Raw genomic sequence first — 19,497 nt, forward strand, 5'->3', positions numbered from 1 at the left:
TGCTTTTCAAGGCTTGGTCTGCTAGTTGTTAGGAGGTTGAATTTGGATGTGTGGAGGAAGACTGTTCTACTATATGAGACAGATAGAGAAGAGGAAGTAAATACAAGTGTGGTTGGATTCCATATAAAACACATCCAGACATCCTGTTCTGTCTGTCCGGCCTGGTCAGACTGGGACTCTATGGTGGCCGAAGTCAAACAGCCCAACCCAACCCAGATGTGGAGCCAGATATGGCCCACAAAGTTTAACCACATTTCTCAGTGTTGAGGAAATCCCCTGGCTTTGCCTAACAAGGAGAGAGCTTTATTATGACAAGAGAAGCCAGATGTCCTATTTTGGCAATTGTTTCACCTAGGAGAGCAGGATGACTGGACATTACATTCAGCACATCGTTTATCCACCCACTTGGATATTGGAGAATATTGAGCAACAGGGGAGGCTGGTGGAGGCAGAAATTGGAAGGACAGGCTCATTGTAATGCATGGAATGGAGTAATGAATGGTACGAAACACACGTTTGATACCATTCCTCGTTCTATTCCATGCATTACAATGAGCCCGTCCTCTGATTTCTACCTCCACCAGCCCCTGTTGAGCAAAGATTGAACAAAGGCATATTGATAGTGTACTTACAACTCTGACGCATCTCCCTCTGAACATTACATGTTTTGGTATACACAGACTGTTAACCAAAGAGATGTAATGGTACAGTACACAACCATTTCTGGTTATAACATAGATAGAAAAACCATGATGATGATAGGATAATAATGTGATGAACAAATGTTCCTTGTAAACATATTTCAATCGATCAATAGTGTCATCACAAATTCAATATGCAAAGCAAGTAAAAAAGAAACGTCTGTGCTTGTTGAGAAAGGGGCATTCGTATGATCCTGCTTCCCTCTTGTGGTCGTTCATGTAGGTGGCTAGAATATACAGTAGGTCATAATAAAAAATATATATATATGTATATACTGTACTTTTTAAAACTCTCAATTTCCAATTACAAAACTTACAGTATATGCACTAATGTTCAGCATACCAGGTGGAAATCATATCATAAAGATGAATAAAGATTAAAGGGATACTTTTTTACACCTTACAGTCAGATGGTTCCTCCATGTGAATGGGATCAAGAGAGAAAGTAGTGGTGCATGGTCAAATCAACTCAAATAAACTTTCTGACTTGGTTGGTAGTTACTTTGAGGTGATTTGGCCATAAATGTTGGAAGTTTGTCTCTTGATCCCATTCACACCCATTGATTTTTTGTTAGCGGTGGCTCAAGTTAGTAGTGGCTATTTAAACACCTCTGAACCATAGATTACAGTTTCTCCTGGCCCATGGACTACTTTCAGGTTAAAGAACCATCTGACTATAAGCTGTAAAGTGAACTATGCTTTTAAGCACTATAATTGTGAATGGTAATTATTGGTCATATATGTGTCATACAGTAAGATGATTTATCAGAAACTTGCCTGTGGTCCAGAGAGAGGTGGCCTCCCTGTGGTTCTGTCTGCAACCCTCTGGTGCACTTCCTGGTGGTAGAGAGAGGTCTCTGGGAGGGCAGACAGCTCGGGGTCCTGCTCGTTATTACTGTGTTGAAATATGCTGCAATTAAATCTTAATGGAGTCTGAGGAGCTGACAAAACAAACACCTTCCGCTCCGCTTCATCAGAGTGTGAACTGTTTTGATTGTTCCTGACTTCCCTGCAGAGGGACTTTGAGGAACGCTGTGCAAAATGAATCAAGCACGGTTATACTTGAAGCATACTAACATTGTGTGGAGTAAATACAAAATGCATAATACAAGAGAGTGAGGAATAATGTAACCATCTCTTCCTGTTCATGTTCATTATCTAAAAAAAGATGATAAATATACAAAATATTGGATTTATTCCATCCTGGATGTATTACAAAAGAACACATACAGTAATACAACCAGGCTGAAGAAGTGTCTATGTTGGCATTATTAAAGCAACTTGATTAAAATTCAAACACAATACTGATGTTGCTGGTTCACAAAGTATAAAAGCATCAAGGCAATGGTATGTCCTGTCTGAATACAAGATGAAAATGAATGAGACATATTGACTTTGCAGCTCCATCGCAACCTCTTAAGAGTGAGATCCATTGTTCAAAGGCATGTTTGCCCAGGAAAAAACAAGCATGACCACAATACAGTACCATAATCATCCCCTCATGAGATGTTATGTAAAAGGAGAATACAACATCACATACAACATTAGAAAGGTGAAATTAAAGCACAAACTGACTGCTAAATAATGGTCACTCTAAAAGTGTTTCTACAACACCTCTCTTTGGACTAGGAGACTAAGGGTAATTATATTGAATACTATGTAATTACATTCAAAATGTATCTTCCAGTTGCATTTATTTCTCATGAAATGATTAAGGCAGTAATATACACATGGTCTGCTGTATTTGAGTAAGTTAAATAATGATAAATACTATAGCACCAGCCACATGCAGTAAGCCTGAAAGACTAATCCACAATCCTATGATATCTTAAGAAAAATTAGTGAAAAAGCTAGTGAACAAAACAGCTGCATAAGTGCAATATCACTAAAACAATCAATACAGAAATGTTTTGGCATTAGCTCCATATGATACAATGTAAATGGATACAAATACACTAAAATAAACAGGAAAATCATTTGACGTCAGGAAGCAAATGCAGGCAAACTGATAATTATTCAGATAGAATAGAAAAAAGAAATATTGGCTACAATGCTTTTGTACAAAATACTTTTGGATACATTCAAATTCATTCTCACACACTAAGACAAAGAAAGATACAGTAACTTGTTGAATAAGCCAAAGTCAAATAACTCATGACAATACTATCAATTTTATAAAAGTATGGGAAACAAACAAACAATCAAAAACAGGGGGCAGTGAGGAGCAGTTTCCCCAAGTATAGAGTGAGCAGTGAGCCTACTGTACACCTGGACTACAAAGCATTTTCAACATCAACAAACACAAATATACAGTACACAGACATTGGCACTTAAGTAAATGGCAGCATTACATACAACTGACAGAGGGATGCCCACTTCCTCTCCTTTCCTTACTCAGTGGTAGTGCAGTAGTACTGTAAGAGTGTGTGTGCGTGTGCATGTGCGTGTGTGTGTGTGTGTGTGTGTGTGTGTGTGTGTGTGTGTGTGTGTGTGTGTGTGTGTCTGTGCATCACACCAGCGTCTCTGGTAGTGTGTCTGCATTTTCTGCTGATAGGAGCTGCCATATCTGCCACCTCTCCCTCTGCCACTCTGGGCTGCCTGGTACCTTGCCCTCCAAAGGACCAGAGGGAGACATGGAGGCTACAGTATGGGGCACGGGGCTTCTACCCTGTGGGGGCCGTCGAGGGGCCTGGGGGGTCAGATACCCAGGCTGCAGCTGTGTGGAGAGGGAGGGTGTGGAGAAGGATATGTGTGTACCTCTGAGTAGTCCAGGGTAGGGAGGGGGAGGTCTCCCGTCAGTCCTGCTGCCAGCCCTGCCTCTGAGGGAGGGGCTGGCAGGGTGTCCGCCCTTTAACACTAGGTCCTCTGAGCTGCTGGGTCCTAATAGGCCTGGTGCTCTGTCATGCAATGGGTCCACATCCGGCTGTCTCTGTCCACTCTGCCCCTGTGGGCTACTGCTGCAACGAGTCACCGGGGGGTGTGGCCTACACTCTGGCACCCCCAATGAGGTTATTGTCCGCCTGACAGGCAGCTTGCTGTTGCCTTGATGACTGTCGATTCCCTCTGATGAACCGCAGGAGCCGTATTCTGACACATCCCCATGAGAACCTGAGAGAGTGTATCATTTACATCTGATTAACATACAGCACATCCTGTAACACCATTCACATGAGCATGCACATTTTGATGTACCACTGCTATGACGCTCCATAAACTCTTTTTTCAGTGTTCCATGCCAGGCCCCCCAGATATTTGTATGTTCATCAGGTGTTTCTAACGGAAACAGAACAAATGCAAACCTTTCAGTTGCGTACTTTTATAAGCGTCAGTATAGTGAATATCAGTGCTATTCTCGGGAATCAAACTGCCTATAGCTTGACCATTCAGGACAGTAACTCACCTTTGCCCGTGGATGCTCTGCAGATGTCGCTGGGCCGGCCTATGACATGGCTCACCAGTGTGTACTGCTCTGGGACCCTGAAGAGTCGGTCTGAGAGGGGGCTGCTATCCCCCTGACACTGACACAGCAGACGGTCTGATAACACTGGAGAGTTGTTGTCATACGGAGACACCTCCCCACTAGAGACCTTGTTAGAGTCACTGGAGGAGCGTCTCCCACTCAGAGAGAAAGACTCCTCTGCATCTGTCCTCGGCAGGCCTGCGCCTCTATGTGGGGAAGAGAGGAGAGACCCATTTTGGGGTATGTCACTGTGTAAGAAAAAAACTGCAACCAAGATTAAACCAATTTCTCTATCAGAAGAAAAGAGAACAAAACAGTGAGATAGCATTTCATCAGATGAAATGCTATTTTTTGGTGAATATGAGATTCATTAAGATGAACGCTGGGATGCAAAGGTGCACCACCAGGGGGTGACCATGTACTATCTCACCGCCACTCACAGTTTCTCAGTGGGCTCTTTGGCAGAGGCACAGTACCAGCATATCCAAGCACACACACAAAGCCACACTTACGAGGATTGAGAAGCCTTCCTCCTCAGTAGGTAATCCACCACATCAGGGTCTGTCTCCAGTAGACTCATCAGAACCTCATTCTGCAGGTCAGGTGGTACCTACGAGGGTCAGAAAAGAATATCTTTTTACTGTAAGACTCTAAGGAGAGCAGACAATTGGTACATGTATCCCAATGCTTGTTATTTTTAAACTGGATATTCTGTAACTCATTCATTCATGATACTGGTACTGTATACGTCTGAATCATCTATAAGTGGAATACCAGCACTATCAACAGAGTCCAACATCTCAGTGGTCTATGTAGCCTACAGTTTCAAGCTACTGTGTCCTGTGTCATACACTCACTGAACACTTTATACACCTGTACACCTTCTCATGGTGGGTGGTGTAATGGTGTGGGGAATGTTTTCTTGGCACAATCAATAATCGCTTAAATGCCACAGCCTATTTGAGTATTGTTGCTGACCATGTGCATCCCTTCATGGTCACAATTTACACATCTTCTAATGACTACTTCCAGCATTATAATGCACCATGTCACAAAGCAAAAGTCGTCTCAAACTGGTTTCATGAACACGACAATGTTCAGTGTTCTTCAGTGGCCTTCCCAGTCACCGGATCTGAATCCAATAGAACACCTTTGGGATGTGGTAGAACGTGAGATTCACAGCTTTAAAGTGCACCTGAAAAATCTGCAGGAATTGTGTGATGCAATCATGTCATCATGGACCATAATCTCAAAGGAATGTTTCTAACATCTTGTGGAATCAATGCCACGAAGAATTTAGGCTGTTTTGAGGGCAAAAGGAGGCCCTACCCAGTATTAGTGTAGTGTTCCTAATAAAGTTCTCGGTGAGTGTATATTAGCACATGCTCATATACTGTGGCTTATTGTACACAATGCAATGAAAAGGGCAAGGGATTGTTAGAGTAAAAGCCAAAGTAGTTGTGTGTTGAAAGGTCTCAAAAGACTGCTGTTGATAAAAACAGAGGTAGGAGCAGAGAGACCCGGTAATCAGATGGGACCAGTGAGTCACCATCCATCTGCCAAAGAAAAGCTGCTCTGTCTATTGCACTAGGCCTTACAAGGACCAGGAGTCCAAAACAATAGCAGGAGTTTGTTAGCTTTTGTGTAATGGAGCTTGGTTTTTACAAGTGACTCTACAGTCCACACAGGCTTAGTCCTTCTCAAAACGTATAAACTTATTGTTTACATTTCATTACATGGAGCCACTCTATTAAGCTCGAGAACCCTAAACACGTTGTGGTATTTTTCTCGGAAAGGGGAGTAGTGACTAAGAGAATTGGATTGCTTGCCAGCTGCCAGAGTTTTATTTTGTTCTTTATCTAGTATGGTGAACAGTCAGATATCTTCTTCTTGGCGTCATAGCCAGTAACAAAGCTTACCATGAAGAGGGTCTCGTACGTGGTGATCATCTTTTGGACCACCCCAATGATGGCCGTACTCTCCTCTGCACGGGCAAAACTCTGGACTGCAAATTCCTTGTCTGAGCTCTTCTGCTTGTGTAAAAGGTTTGGCCCAAATATGGTTGCCAGGTTGAGTGATGTCATCTTGTTCCCAGTGATCTAAACACAATAGTAAATTGAATGGGACAATTTAGAGTTGATAAAAAAAAAACATGTATTCACACACACACACACACACACACACACACACACTCGAACTTTTCGTGAGAGCATCAGGATGTGGCTGATTCTGTCTCTCCTGCCAGTGCTGGCATACCTAAACTCCTTCTGCTCAGTGGAATTAAAGGGGTTTGTTAAGCATCAACATGAAATCCCCAGTAATAACAGGATAATGAAGCCTGAACTGATCTGATTCTGGCTGTCTGACCAGCGGTCCTGTTGCCTCACAACGCTCAGGCCTTTGTGGGTGATTGTTAGCAAGGAATTTTCTTTGACCCTTGGTGATACAGGATCATGCTGAAAATTACGTTGATGGACATTAATTGGAAATATTATTCAAGTGGACGCTGGATAAAACATTCTGATGACTTTTCTTTTTTAAGTTGAACAAATAATAAAACACTTAGGCAAGGTCACTAATGAAAGAGAAAATGTTGATCGATTTCAAGCTCGAGATGAATGTGTTAACAGCGGACTGCAGTCTTTTGTATACATTAGACTTGCATTAATTTACCTGACTACAGAGACTGAGTTCCCCTACCAGTGCCAAGACTGTCCTCACCTCTTGTCCTTCCCTGTCATGGCTGTCCTCCGCATGGGCGGCCACCGTGGACAGGAAGTGGAGGAGGCGCTGCAGAGTGTCACTGTTGCAGGGAGGAAGCAGGTAGAGCAGAAGCTGCATAGAGCTCTCTTGGTCTGAATGGTCCAGTACTGCAGAGGAAGCCAAGACACAGTCACAACTCAACCAAATCCCTCACTGTACAATACAGATGGTGCAGAAACCAGCTCTGTGAATTCTGAGCTTCAAGTTCAACATTCAACACTCATGCATGTGAATGCATAATAATACAATCTTGGGTAAGTTCACGACTTGAGGTGAGGTATGGGATGTGTGACATGGGGAGAGTGTGTGAGAGTGTATGCCGGTATAGGGTCAGAGTGAGCTCCTCACACATGGTGTTGATGAAGGCTGTGTAGAGCTCTCTGGTTAGCAGGGGGTCAGGCATGTCCCTCAGGAACTCCTTGAGCAGCGCTGCTACATCATGGACACTGTGCTCCTCATCCAACTGGACCTCCACACCCTGGTCACACTCCTCACGCAGCTGGGGACAAAGCAATACACACCACACACTTCAACAACTGGAACCATGTGCGAGATGTTTGATGTGTAATCATGTCAGTGATTATGTGTCAATTTGTGTTCATCTGTGGCAACTGTAGCTTACCTGCCGTACTCTCTTTCTTGAGCTCCCAACGCGAAAAATGCCAACGGTTTGTAGACCTAAAGGAAATTGAGAAAAGGAAATTGTGCACATTAACAACAGTAAGGATTTAAACCCCTGCAATTCTTCAGAAGTCCCACAGTTTTAAGTGTGTGTGTGTGTGTGTTTGTGTGTTTGTGTGTGTGTGTGTGCCTACCATATTTCTCCAGGTGCTGGCAGCAGCTGTCCACTACCCTGGGCACCTGTCTATAGATGGGGTTGAGGGTCAGCTTCTTGTTGTCCCGATGTTTCTTCTTGTTGCTGGGAGGCTCAGCGGGGAGGGACAGCTGGAGGGCCTCCAGAAGACGAGACTGGTCGTCATCCAAATCAGTGATGCAATCGACAGACACGCCTCCCTACCAGACACAGACAGGCGAGGAAAATACAGTCATACGTATGGAGAGGTGACAGAGAGCATGCAGTTGGTTGCATAGACTTGCAGTTGGGAACCCTGGCAAGTGATGGCAGTATTGCGGTTTGCATACAGTGAAGTATACAGTACATTGATGGGTGAGCCCTGTTTCTGCCACTGATCATCATGCAATCAGATATTGGTATATATGTTCCAGAATGTATTTAGGCCCATGAGTTGGGTTGACAGTTCTGTATTGTAATCCGTACCCTCCTGCGTGTGCGCGGGGGTGCCTCTGGCGTGTTGGACAGGGGTGACTCGATGGGCGTCTCGGAGGTGGAGCTGAGGGAGGAGTTGCTGCTGGAGAGATCCCTGCTGGGCCTCTTGGTGTTGGAGGTGAGGTGGAGGAAGGAGGTGACCAGGTCGTTGTGGTCCCTGGGCTCCTCTCGCTGGGGGTCCTGGCGCTGCTTGTGCGTGCGGTCATTGGAGATCACCTGCGATAGCGGTATGCCAAACGCCTGGGGCAGAGACTCTGTGGTAGGGGGAAGAGAGAGGGAGAGTCAGAGCTTATGTTCATCATTGGCTCAAAGTCAACACTGAAATATTCAAATATCTGTTATCAAGTAGAGTATTAAGTAACATACAGTATACTGTAAAACCATCATGTTATTGTGTCCTCAGTAAATCATGGGTGTTATTACGGTTTCCCTTTTCTTCTCATTTTCCATAGGCCTTCTAATTAAAAAATCATATCAAGACCCTGTATCTCCAAAGAATACTCTAAAGATCCACGGGGAAATGCAGAGTTGAACCTAAATAATATTCCATTGTGTATACGGTATCCAGAGTGAAGGAACACATACTTTCTGTTTTGTCTCTATAAACACAGAGACAGAGAAGGAAGAGAGCAGGGGGGTTGGCCATGCCTGAAGATAGGCTTCCATGACTGAGCCACCTCTCAAGATTGTTTTTGTTATTTCCTTGACCGCCCAGACGACAGAGAAAAGCCACATTCCTGTGAACATTGTTGCAGGGGGCTGGGCAGTTGTTGAAGGCAGCAGGAGAGAGGGGTTCCACTGTATATTTTCACTCAGTGCTCTGTGGGCATAAACAGCTGAGAATGCCTGCTCCAGTGAGCTCCACATAGCTCCAGCAAAACGGATCAAAGAGTGTCTTTTCCACTGTCAACGGCTGGCCGGGCCAGTGTGTGAGAAAACAGTACCCAGCTGGAGGGGAACAGAGGTCTACAGGACTCCAGTGGCTATCCCACAGCCTCCCATTCCCAAATACTGAACGAAGCTATGTTTATCTTCACCGGGTTGGAAAGACTAACAATAATATTATCACTGACTACGTGCAAGACAGTCAATACTATCAAGTGATGGAGACTGTTGGAAATCCCCCAATATTGATATTACATGATACGGTGAAATGTCATATCACACCCTTAACACTTAATGTTAAATGAACAGAAAATACAACCAAGTTCCACAATACCTTTGTCTTTGCTCTTCTCTTTGGCTAAAGAATCCAACTTCCTCCTAAGTGACTTCTTACGCTTCTGACCGTCTGAAAAGAGAATACACAGGTGTTAAGATTTCACAACATTCTACCACTGTGCTGTGTCCTGTGTCCTCCCGTCTAATACGTAACTCAAACCATATGTAGACAGAGTGATTAAAACATGAGTGCTATTTCAGATAATAAAATTTAGTTTTTCCTACAATAACTGATATTTATACACTATTCTACAGAGGTTTCATAGTGAAGTCATGGCAAGAGAATTTTGACTGGCTAGCATGACTGTGTTCTGTCTTTCCCATGTTAGCATATGGAAGTTAAGCCAGAACCACATGAGGGAATGTGATCCATGGCAGAGCTTGGCTGACTAGAAACAGACCACAAGGTGAAGACAGACAACCTCACACCATGTCAAGTAGGTCGGGAAACACAGCTCTACTCAAAGTTACTCTAAACATACTCTACTCAAAGCTTCTTTAATTGAAAAGAGTACATAGCACTTAGAACAAAATTGTAAACAAATTGATCTGTTTAGAGTTGTAATAAGTGCTGTCCATGACATCATGCAAACTTTAGACGGGGAACTGCAAACGATTGATTCACCCTGGTTTGGTGCCTGTGTCTGTTGAGTAACATTTAGTCATGTTGTGACAAGATCTTGCCAAAGGCATGGGAACAAAAGCCCTGTTAGCTGAATGACAAGGAGAGGAACTGTGGGATGGTCTCCAGGTCTGTGTGTGTACCTTTGGGGATGGTGATCTGGCACCCCAGGTCATAGTCCTGGAGCAGCCGGCTGAAGGCCACTTCCTGTAGACGCACCCGTTCCAGCTCTGAGAGGCTCTGGAGGGGCACAGGCTTCAGGCGAACACTTCGCCCTGACATGCTGTTCCAGGTGAAGTCACCCTGTCAGGAGACACACACACACACACACACACACACACACACACACACACGTCAGAGACATCTATCACTGCTTTCACTCTGAAATTTCCTGACTGGTCATGCTCTTTGAAGACCATTAAGTACTCGTAAACTAACAGAGATACCTTTGCCTCACTTTCCAGTCTCAAGCACATCAATCATCTGCCATTTCATGACTTTGCTCACAGAGAGTTGCTTTTCAGGTTCTTGGTATGTACAATGCCTTTGGGAAGTATTCAGACCCCTTCACTTTTTCCCCATGTTGTTGTGTTATAGACTCAATTTAAAATTGATTCAATTAAAAGAATTTGCCATCAATCCACACACAATACCCCAGAATGACAAAGCGAAAACAGGTTTTTAGAAATGTTCAGACCCTTTGCTATGGCAAACTTAAAATTAGCTACAATGCAAAAATGTCATCAACAAATCACTCAATAAGGTGAATTGAGTCCATCTTAATGCAAGGATAATAGTTCATATAATTTTGGAATTAATATCTTTGTTTTTATCGGGTCTTCCATTTGCATAGGAATCAATTACACACTGTGTAGATTAGGACGTCACTACCAACTCAGCAAATTTCATAATTTTCTCTTCATCCTGACAAACTCTCCAGTCCCTGCCAGTGACAAACATACCCATAACTTGATGCAGCTACCACTATTCTTCACATGAGAGATGGTGCGGAAACTGCATTGCATGTGCTGGATTTCCACCAAAATTAATGCTTTGTAGTAAAACCAAATAAACACATTTCCAGACACTTTCTTTGCTGTATCACTTAAATTAATTGTTGCAAACACAATTATGGATATGAGGTCGATTATTTTCCATTAAGGGATTCTTTTGGCCTTACGTTATATATTATATACTGTGCTTTTTCCTCTCCACCATTCAACTTTGTAGTCTCCCCAGGCCTCAGGGTCGCATTCCTGAGCAGTTTTGTTCCACTCCATTTGCTCAGTTTGTAATGACAACCTGATCCACACAGTGTGTAACTGATTCCTATGCAAATCAGAGACCCTATAAAAACAAAGATATTCATTCCAAAATTACATTAACTATTATCCTTGCATTAAGATGGACTCTCACTTATTGAGTGATTTGTTGATGACATTTCTGCATTTTAGCTAATTTTAAGTGTCATAGCAAAGGGTCTGAATACTTATGTACATGAGGTATTTCTGTATTTCAATTTGAATAAATTTACTGAAATTTAAAAAAAACGTGTTTTCACTTTGTCATTCTGGGGTATTGTGTGTGGACTGATGGCAAATTCTTTTAATTTATTCAATTTTAAATTGAGTCTATAACACAACAAAATGTGGTGAAGGGGTCTGAATACTTTCCAAAGGCACTGTATGTCTCAGATGAGGGTCCAGCACTAACTGCTAGTGTGCTTCTACAATGTTCTGTTTATATAATTCTACAAAAAACTTTTTTTTTAGAACCATATAAATGATATGAATGATCTACTCTCCCCAACGGATGAGTATTTTTTCCCAAAAAGGGATTTTTTGGAGGAGATCATAGCAACAACGTCTTGCCAAAGCACTCCAAATAGAGAAAGCAGAGCTGTTAGACAATCATTTTGTGTTACAATCTAGCAAACTGACACATGTACTTTACACAAACTGAATGAACCATCACAAGCTAGACAAAAAAAAAAAAATCGAGCTATAAACTCATTATCCAAATTCCCTTACTCACCAAATTCCCAAACTCACAGACCAAATTCCCTTACAATTTATATAATCAAATGAGAACCGTGTGGGCACATTATAAAAATAACATATTTCAGTGTTCTAAAATAGAACACATTTTACTAACCCCCTACCAAATATATATTTCTCCTGTCATCTCATAGTCCATGTTCTGTTGTGAAGTCACAGTCCAGAAGGCCATCAATACAAGCCTAGTTATTGTCAATTCTGTGACTGAGGATCTTGGTAAAAACACAGCTGGATGAGCTAAGACCTCCACAGAGCTTGTGCTTGCCAAGGCACCATCCATGCTGAGGAATTTCAGACATTGAGCCCTGTGTTTAGAACCTCATCTAAGTCTATCCCCACTCCTCTAAGGATTGGTGATGTACGGGGGAAACTCTATTACACATCTAATATTGAAATGGTGCTGCCAAAGTCTGGCCAGCCGGGTGGCAGCTTGGCCCTAAATCATGCACAGCATGTTTCCCCAGAGAACCGGATTTGGGTCCAACATTTTGAATCTTTGTGTCGATCACTCTACCATTCAGTCAGTAAATAGCATATCTGAAAGGAGGGTGGATTTCCACTCTGCTTTTGAACAAAAAAAAGGAAGAAGAAATATGGTTTTATGCCTAAACACATTAATTATCACCCCTACTATACACTAACATATACAATACGATAAACATGTCTGCTGCATTACAAACAGACAAATGGTAGAGTACAAACTGAGGAACAAGACAAATACATCTGTTGATCTGTTACGGTACTACTAAATTACTCAGCTTAATAAGGGATGAGCCGTTTTCAGGGTCAACGTAACTTGGAGACTAATAATCTGATGCCAAATCCATGACCTCTGAGCATTTCCTTCACAAGCTCATGCAGGAGATAAGACCTCCTTTGATCCCCTACAGTCAAACCAATCATATGAGCCATGCTCCAAAGAGGCTTATCAGCTCATTAACTGGCTCAGGCTGACAGTTAGAAGGCCCCTGTTAGCAGGGCACAATCAGTAGAATTTTATTTTATGCTACGGATCTTGCCAGATATTTACTTGGAACTTACATGTTAAAATGGTAATTACACTGTAATAACCTATGAACCAAGTGCTTGTTTCTTTGTTAAAACAAGCACCACAGGAAGTATACTATTTTGTACCATATACTGTAGTAACTAATTGTGTTGATTCTTTGAGGTTAATACCATGGTAACCCCTTGTTACTAAGTGATCCTCGGTAAAACAGTAAATACAAGGTACATACCAGTGTACACACATTACTGTAAAACAACGTGCTACAGTAATAAATAAATCTTTCCAGAGTTGCAAAGTAGCCAAGAGTTACTTTTCCAGGCTTCTGGCACTGAGCCATAGATGTACTACATCTACAGCTCTGCCCCGGTGCGTTCTAGTTGTATGACTTTGGCTGTCACTGCTATTGTTGTAAGAGATTACAGTATACAGTATACAGTTTCCATTGGGTTCTCAGACTTGACGGCAACCAATAGTGTACATTTCATTGTTACTGATAATACTACATCCAGATGTCACTTCAAAGTGCTCATTGTGAAAGTTCCATGTAGGGTGTTGGATCCCTTAGTCATTCTCTTCAGTCCTACGCTTTATCAGTCATACAGGTGAAGCAGACGTACTCCCTTTCTTCCCTCATCGATTAATAGAAGATTGGCCCTTCAGCAATTTCCTCCCCTGTCTATCCACTTCAGCCAAGATCTCCGGGCCAAAGAATGTGTTTAATCTCCCTGCATGCCAACCAATAAAGGCCAAATACACCCGACTGGGTGTTATGCACAGCTGTGAGGCATCAACACTGAGCAATACATCACAGAATTTTATCTAAGAGGTTACAAAACACAGGATCCATCACACAAATGTGATATTAAACCTGACCAAACAAGACAATTCATCAACATGACATCATATTGCATGCATCGAGGTGAAATACAGTACCCTGCTGATATCTCAAATGTCCAGAAAAAAAAGCAGATCCCCCCCCCACACACACACACTTGACAGCTCCATTTTAGATTTGCTGACACTAGAAAGTGGAAAAGAGGAAGGAAAGCCTCAGACAGTTTGAACCATTCTATTCTACTCTTTTTCCCTCAACAAAACCTGGAAAAGCTGTGAATGGGGCAATACAGTATGTGGATGTCGACAGAATATGTCTATTATGTTTTTTCCCCCAACAAAACAAGTTTATACCCCCTATTGAATTCCATCTCATGCATTCATCAGTGACGGTTAAACAGGTGTCAGAGCCCAGGGTTGGGGTACAGTGGGATGCAAATGTGAAGCAGTCTGTAAAACCCTGTACGAGACTCCAGTGGTTGTTTTTTAATATAGCTGGTTGGTATCTTGGCAACCACCTAATTGTCTACTTTCACCCCTGTGGTTTTACATATCGTTTCAGCCAGCAGATTCTCTCCACAGAACAATGCCACGGGGTACTGTTTTGTTTTCCCACACAACTTTCGAAACATTTACAAGTTTGTTAGTCCAATTTGATTAAAACAATTAGTCTGAACAAATGAGAACATTCTCTCAACTCATGTCTACATACTTTGTGAATCTCTGAAAGGTGAAATATCAGTCATCTGTTGAAAATAACGAACGAGAGGAAAAATACAGACAAGTACATACAGTGTAGTACAGAGGCTTGCCATATTAGCTTTAATGACAACTCTCGTCTGCTCAATCTGCTCAAACATTCCTTCACAGTGAGTCCATGGGAGTGGAGGTTTTTTGACTATCAGATCTGAGTACATACTACAGTAGTTTCCCACAGTCCCTCAGACACAGAGGGACATGGCCTTCACAGACCGCAGCACAGGAATGGAGAACACTTGCATCAGTCGACTCCTCATAAGCCCCTCTTACTCACACTGTCCTGTATTGCAGTTCTACTCGATTGAAATTCATACAAACGATCATGCTTTCTATAACTATGTATTGTGTGTGTGTGTGTGTGTGTGTGTGTGTGTGTGTGTGTGTGTGTGTGTGTGTATGTGTGATGACTTCATGTTGTTGCACCACCTCAGATGAAAGCTACCTGCATAAACTGCAGTGTTATGACAGGGCATGACAAATGATGCTGGATGTAAAATCAGTTAGTAGATAAGATTAGGGCTGTCAGTCAATTTAACAAATTGTTCATGAATGTTTTCCTATTAGTTGATTCATCTGACATGTGAAATGTGACATTTTCGTCTCTTGCCTTATCTGTTCACCTTGCAATTTTTGTTTAACATTTCTCGACAAGAAACCCAAAATGGTGCCTAAACAATGAGTAATGTGATACTTTACAAGTTAACAATGAAATGATAAGCCTCCAAATCAAAGGTGTGAATAGCCATTCCCATTCCTATAGATTAAGAGAAAAGGGTGATAATTGCTTCCTTGGAACAACATTCTTGTTTACTTGGCCTTGTGCACACTAAAAGCAATTACCTGCTAAAGTTAGCACACACAGTGGTCTATTCATGTCTAGTGGTTGTCCTTGTCCTTAATTCATAGTGTGAAATAGAAAATAAGGCTTTAGCCATCGTTCAGTAGAATACAATGAGCGGAAATGAGCAAGGTAAACACTAGGTAGTGAGATAGAGAGCCCAGAATACAGCAATCAACCATACTTGAGTTAGATCCGATAGGGTGATGAATATTCCTCCCTGCTCAGGAAGCCACTGAGTGAAACATTTTGAGAGTAGTGGAACTTTGAACAATTGTTCCTCACAACAAAGACTGCACCACCTAACCAACTGCCTCCCATGAGACAGAGAGCAATCCATTTTTCTAATCTGAGCTAACACAAGTTATTCATGGTGTTTAATATGCATGCCTGCAATCAATAAGGTTCGTTTGGGGTGAGTTAACTATTCATTGACTTTCTGATGCCTGGAAAGTTTACAACCTGCACACAGTCTATCTATTGGTTCAAGAACTGAGAGACGGTCATTCATCGTGTCACCCATGACTGGTTTTATGGACTGCACAACACCAGCAATCATTTAACATAAATTATCTGGAAATAGTGCCTGGCAACACTCCAATGATCCAAAGGTGCTAGTAAAATAAGGTAACCTTCAGTGGCACTGAAAAAAACAACAATAACTGAAATAAATATACATTCTAGCCAAGTACAAAAACAATGGCTTACTGCCAGCAGAAAACAATTAAGCCTTCAACGACTATCATTGTTATGCTTTTAAAGAAATGCATTTGTATATACTTCATACTTCCTGGTATAACTGTAAGGACAAGGTCATTAAGTATACAGTGTGTCTTGTTGTTGGACAACAATGTGCTTGTAATTCATCAAATCCATACTTAAAAGAGACCATGGAAGTTGAACCATGTCCTTGAGACTACTTAAAGGTGCAATCTGTAATCTGTAACAATAACAAAACAATAAACAGCTGAGGGATTGGGCTGGAGAAATGTAACCACTCTCAATTTCATAGGCAGCGCTATGTATGCAATGATTAACCATCCATGAGATCCATATATATATAGTTTGAACCATGTTATGGAACTATACAGTGTTTGTTTACAATTGAGTAAACCAAGCTTAGATTTTGGGTTCTGATGGGATAAGACAGTTAAACTAAGCTCATGAGGCATTATGAGGCAATCAATGTCTTTATATTATTCATTTACAAATCTAAAATTGATGTACCAATCGCAGATTGCCCCTTTAACGTGAAAGCAAAATGGTCTGAACTTAAACATCGTTCTGAGTCGTGCCCACAACTGTCAGCAACTTTGATGCTGTGACAATGATCACACAGTTGATGTTTATCAGCTGACAAGGAGGAAGAGGAGAAGATCAAAGATAAAAGAGATAAAGTTAATTGATTAGTAACCCTGTTATATATACAACCCTTATAATAACTCCCAGGGGTAGTGCCTACAAGCTATAGGTTAATGAGTTTATACTGTCTTGACACACATCAATGTTCAGTACCTGTCCATTTGCATCTATAAGCTAAAATGTCATCATCAGTCTGGCAGACCTACAGTATAGACTACAAGTCTGGAATAAGATGTTGTCACACGGAGCAACAATAGGCCGACACAACTTCAGATCTATTTGGTCTCTAGAATAATAACAAAACATGACAGTTCTCAAAGAAGGTTTTCTCCTCAGCCTACCCTTGAGTACATTTCACAGGTACTGTAAGCTATTTTCCCAGTGTGTTGTCGGTCCCATATTTACTACTGATATTCATGCTGGTTCTGATGTCATAACATAACCTATCATGAGACATTTCCAACAGTGACAGATTATGTGTGTAATAATCCCTGTTCATATTTGTATGGACAGTGTCCTGTTCAGGCATTATGATATCACAGTGCTGGCAAGCAGAAGAGCACAGCCACCCTGATAGGCACTTGTTGAACAAGCATCTTGGTTCTTTGCCAAATACATGATTGATATCACATGATAAGACTTCATACATGGTTGCTTAATACAGTAACATACCCACATGAGAGATACAATTCACTTTGCTATAGTTTCTTCATGGACAGAAAACAGGTTTTGCACAAGCCACCTGCTCTTCAACATGTCTGTCTTCAGATTACATAATAGCAACTACACTTACTGTTCTTTGTAAGTCTGACTGTTTCTTGTTAAAACTGATTAAATCAGAAGTAGCATCTGAGGACAGTCTATAGAAAAATACTATAGGACAATCATGATTAACTAAAACTATGGGAATAATAGTTAGTACTTTCACAGGCTCTTACTAAAGTTAGTAAGTTAGTTCGTTTCTTACTATATTGATTATGTCAATATCCTACAGATAGTTTTTCCCATTCAAAAGACGTTCTTGGTTGTTCACATACTAGTGCCGCTAATAATCATTCCAGTAGCCTACTTACGAGGTAAGAGATGCGCCTGTCAAGGGGTAGGAGGTCCTCCATGATCAGCATACATAGAGCTGTCCGGTGCAGAATTAGTACGTTTGTGGAATTAAACTCCGGGTAACTTGAAGAAAACAGCCAACACAATATATTATATTTCGCCTTCAGTCTTTGTTGTTGAAACGTTTGCTCATAGTCTACTTGCATGCAGTGCCTGAATACAGCAACAGATGTGTGCAGTTCAACTTGCGCTGCTGCCTGCTTCCTTGGATCCGCGGGAAGAACTAATAGCACATTCTAGATTGGGCGGGGCACCAAAAAGAGCGCTCTCTCCATCGAGGGCAAAAGGACAGGAAAGACCCAAATTACTGATTAGCCGATAAACACAGGTTAAATTCAGATCAAATATAAATTAGGGTTTTTAACACATTTGTTGTCGAAAGTTGTATATAGGCTTATAGAGTACGAATAGGCCTATTTTTCAATAGAATAAACAAATTGAGAAACTTCATCAATTTGTCCTATCATTAAAAATGATGATCATGAGAGACACCATAACATGGACATGTATATAATAACATTAATCCAATTTAATCACACTTTTGTCAATTTAATTCGTTTGTCTTGGTACATCAGAAATCATATTGCTTTTAATAGGACAGAAAGCAATGTTTGAAGATTTCTCAAGATTATCAATTGGTCAAGATTTGTCCAGAGACTATTCAGAATACCACATATTTTTGTTACATATACTTCTGTGCGAACATTTATTGTCAGGGGAAGTTTGACCAGAGGAATGTGCCAGCACTGTTTGCCATAAGACATGTTGTTTATATGAATGTACTGTAACTGAAGTATCCCAGACCTCCAGATGTGAGAGATCAAATCACATCAGAAACATGTACTGTATGTGATGTCTTTGTGGGCTTTATAAAGGTGGTATGTAAGATGCTAAGATCATTCTATGAAACATGTAAAAGACACTGCATGGCCACTCTGTAAATAACCTTAACCCTAACCCTAACCCTAACTCAACTTTCTCTTACAGCATGCATATTTCATGGCTTGTTCCTACTGTAGAGGTATTGAGGCTTGAACATGTATTTAAGTATAAAGAGATCCAGCATATTACAGCATTGAAATAGTTCCAGGCACATGTCTCCATCGTGGAGTGTGGATTGACTCTTCCTTGAGGGAAATGGACAAGTTTGTTATTACTGGGACTTGCTGACATCTTCAGCAGGTTTTGCCATCTAAACAGGAAGAAATCATGTTGGAAAATAACAAACTAAGTGGAATGTGATGTCAGGTAGAGGGAGGCAGCGAGTGCACTATGACCCACTTTGTTATTGCACCACACATCTCCAATATAAACCGCAACATGAGACTGCATTCTTTGGATGAACCTGAATGTCTAGTTTGCGCAGCAAAGTAAAGGCAGGAATATAGTATTCTGTGGGTGAGGTTTTACAGGGTACATACAATTCATAAAATTTGATTTGCTATTCCATATCATTAAACAATTTCA

General features: G+C 41.4%; 1 protein-coding gene across 1 annotated transcript; it reads right to left on the reverse strand.

The window, feature by feature from the left end:
- Positions 1-1,897: 1,897 nt before the first annotated feature.
- LOC310812648 (rho GTPase-activating protein 6) lies at positions 1,898-18,230 on the reverse strand. Its single transcript, XM_083681293.1, has 12 exons — positions 17,988-18,230; positions 10,199-10,358; positions 9,432-9,503; positions 8,204-8,466; positions 7,740-7,938; positions 7,547-7,602; positions 7,273-7,423; positions 6,883-7,031; positions 6,081-6,260; positions 4,674-4,771; positions 4,102-4,367; positions 1,898-3,809 (listed from the first exon to the last, which is right to left on the reverse strand). The coding sequence occupies exons 1-12, from the start codon at positions 18,174-18,176 to the stop codon at positions 3,211-3,213; spliced, it is 2,382 nt and encodes a 793-aa protein (XP_083537419.1). The 5' UTR covers positions 18,177-18,230; the 3' UTR covers positions 1,898-3,210.
- Positions 18,231-19,497: the final 1,267 nt, after the last annotated feature.

This window comes from Argentina silus (assembly GCF_951799395.1).
Source record: "Argentina silus genome assembly, chromosome: 12".
In the NCBI taxonomy this organism is placed as follows: Eukaryota; Metazoa; Chordata; class Actinopteri; order Argentiniformes; family Argentinidae; genus Argentina; species Argentina silus.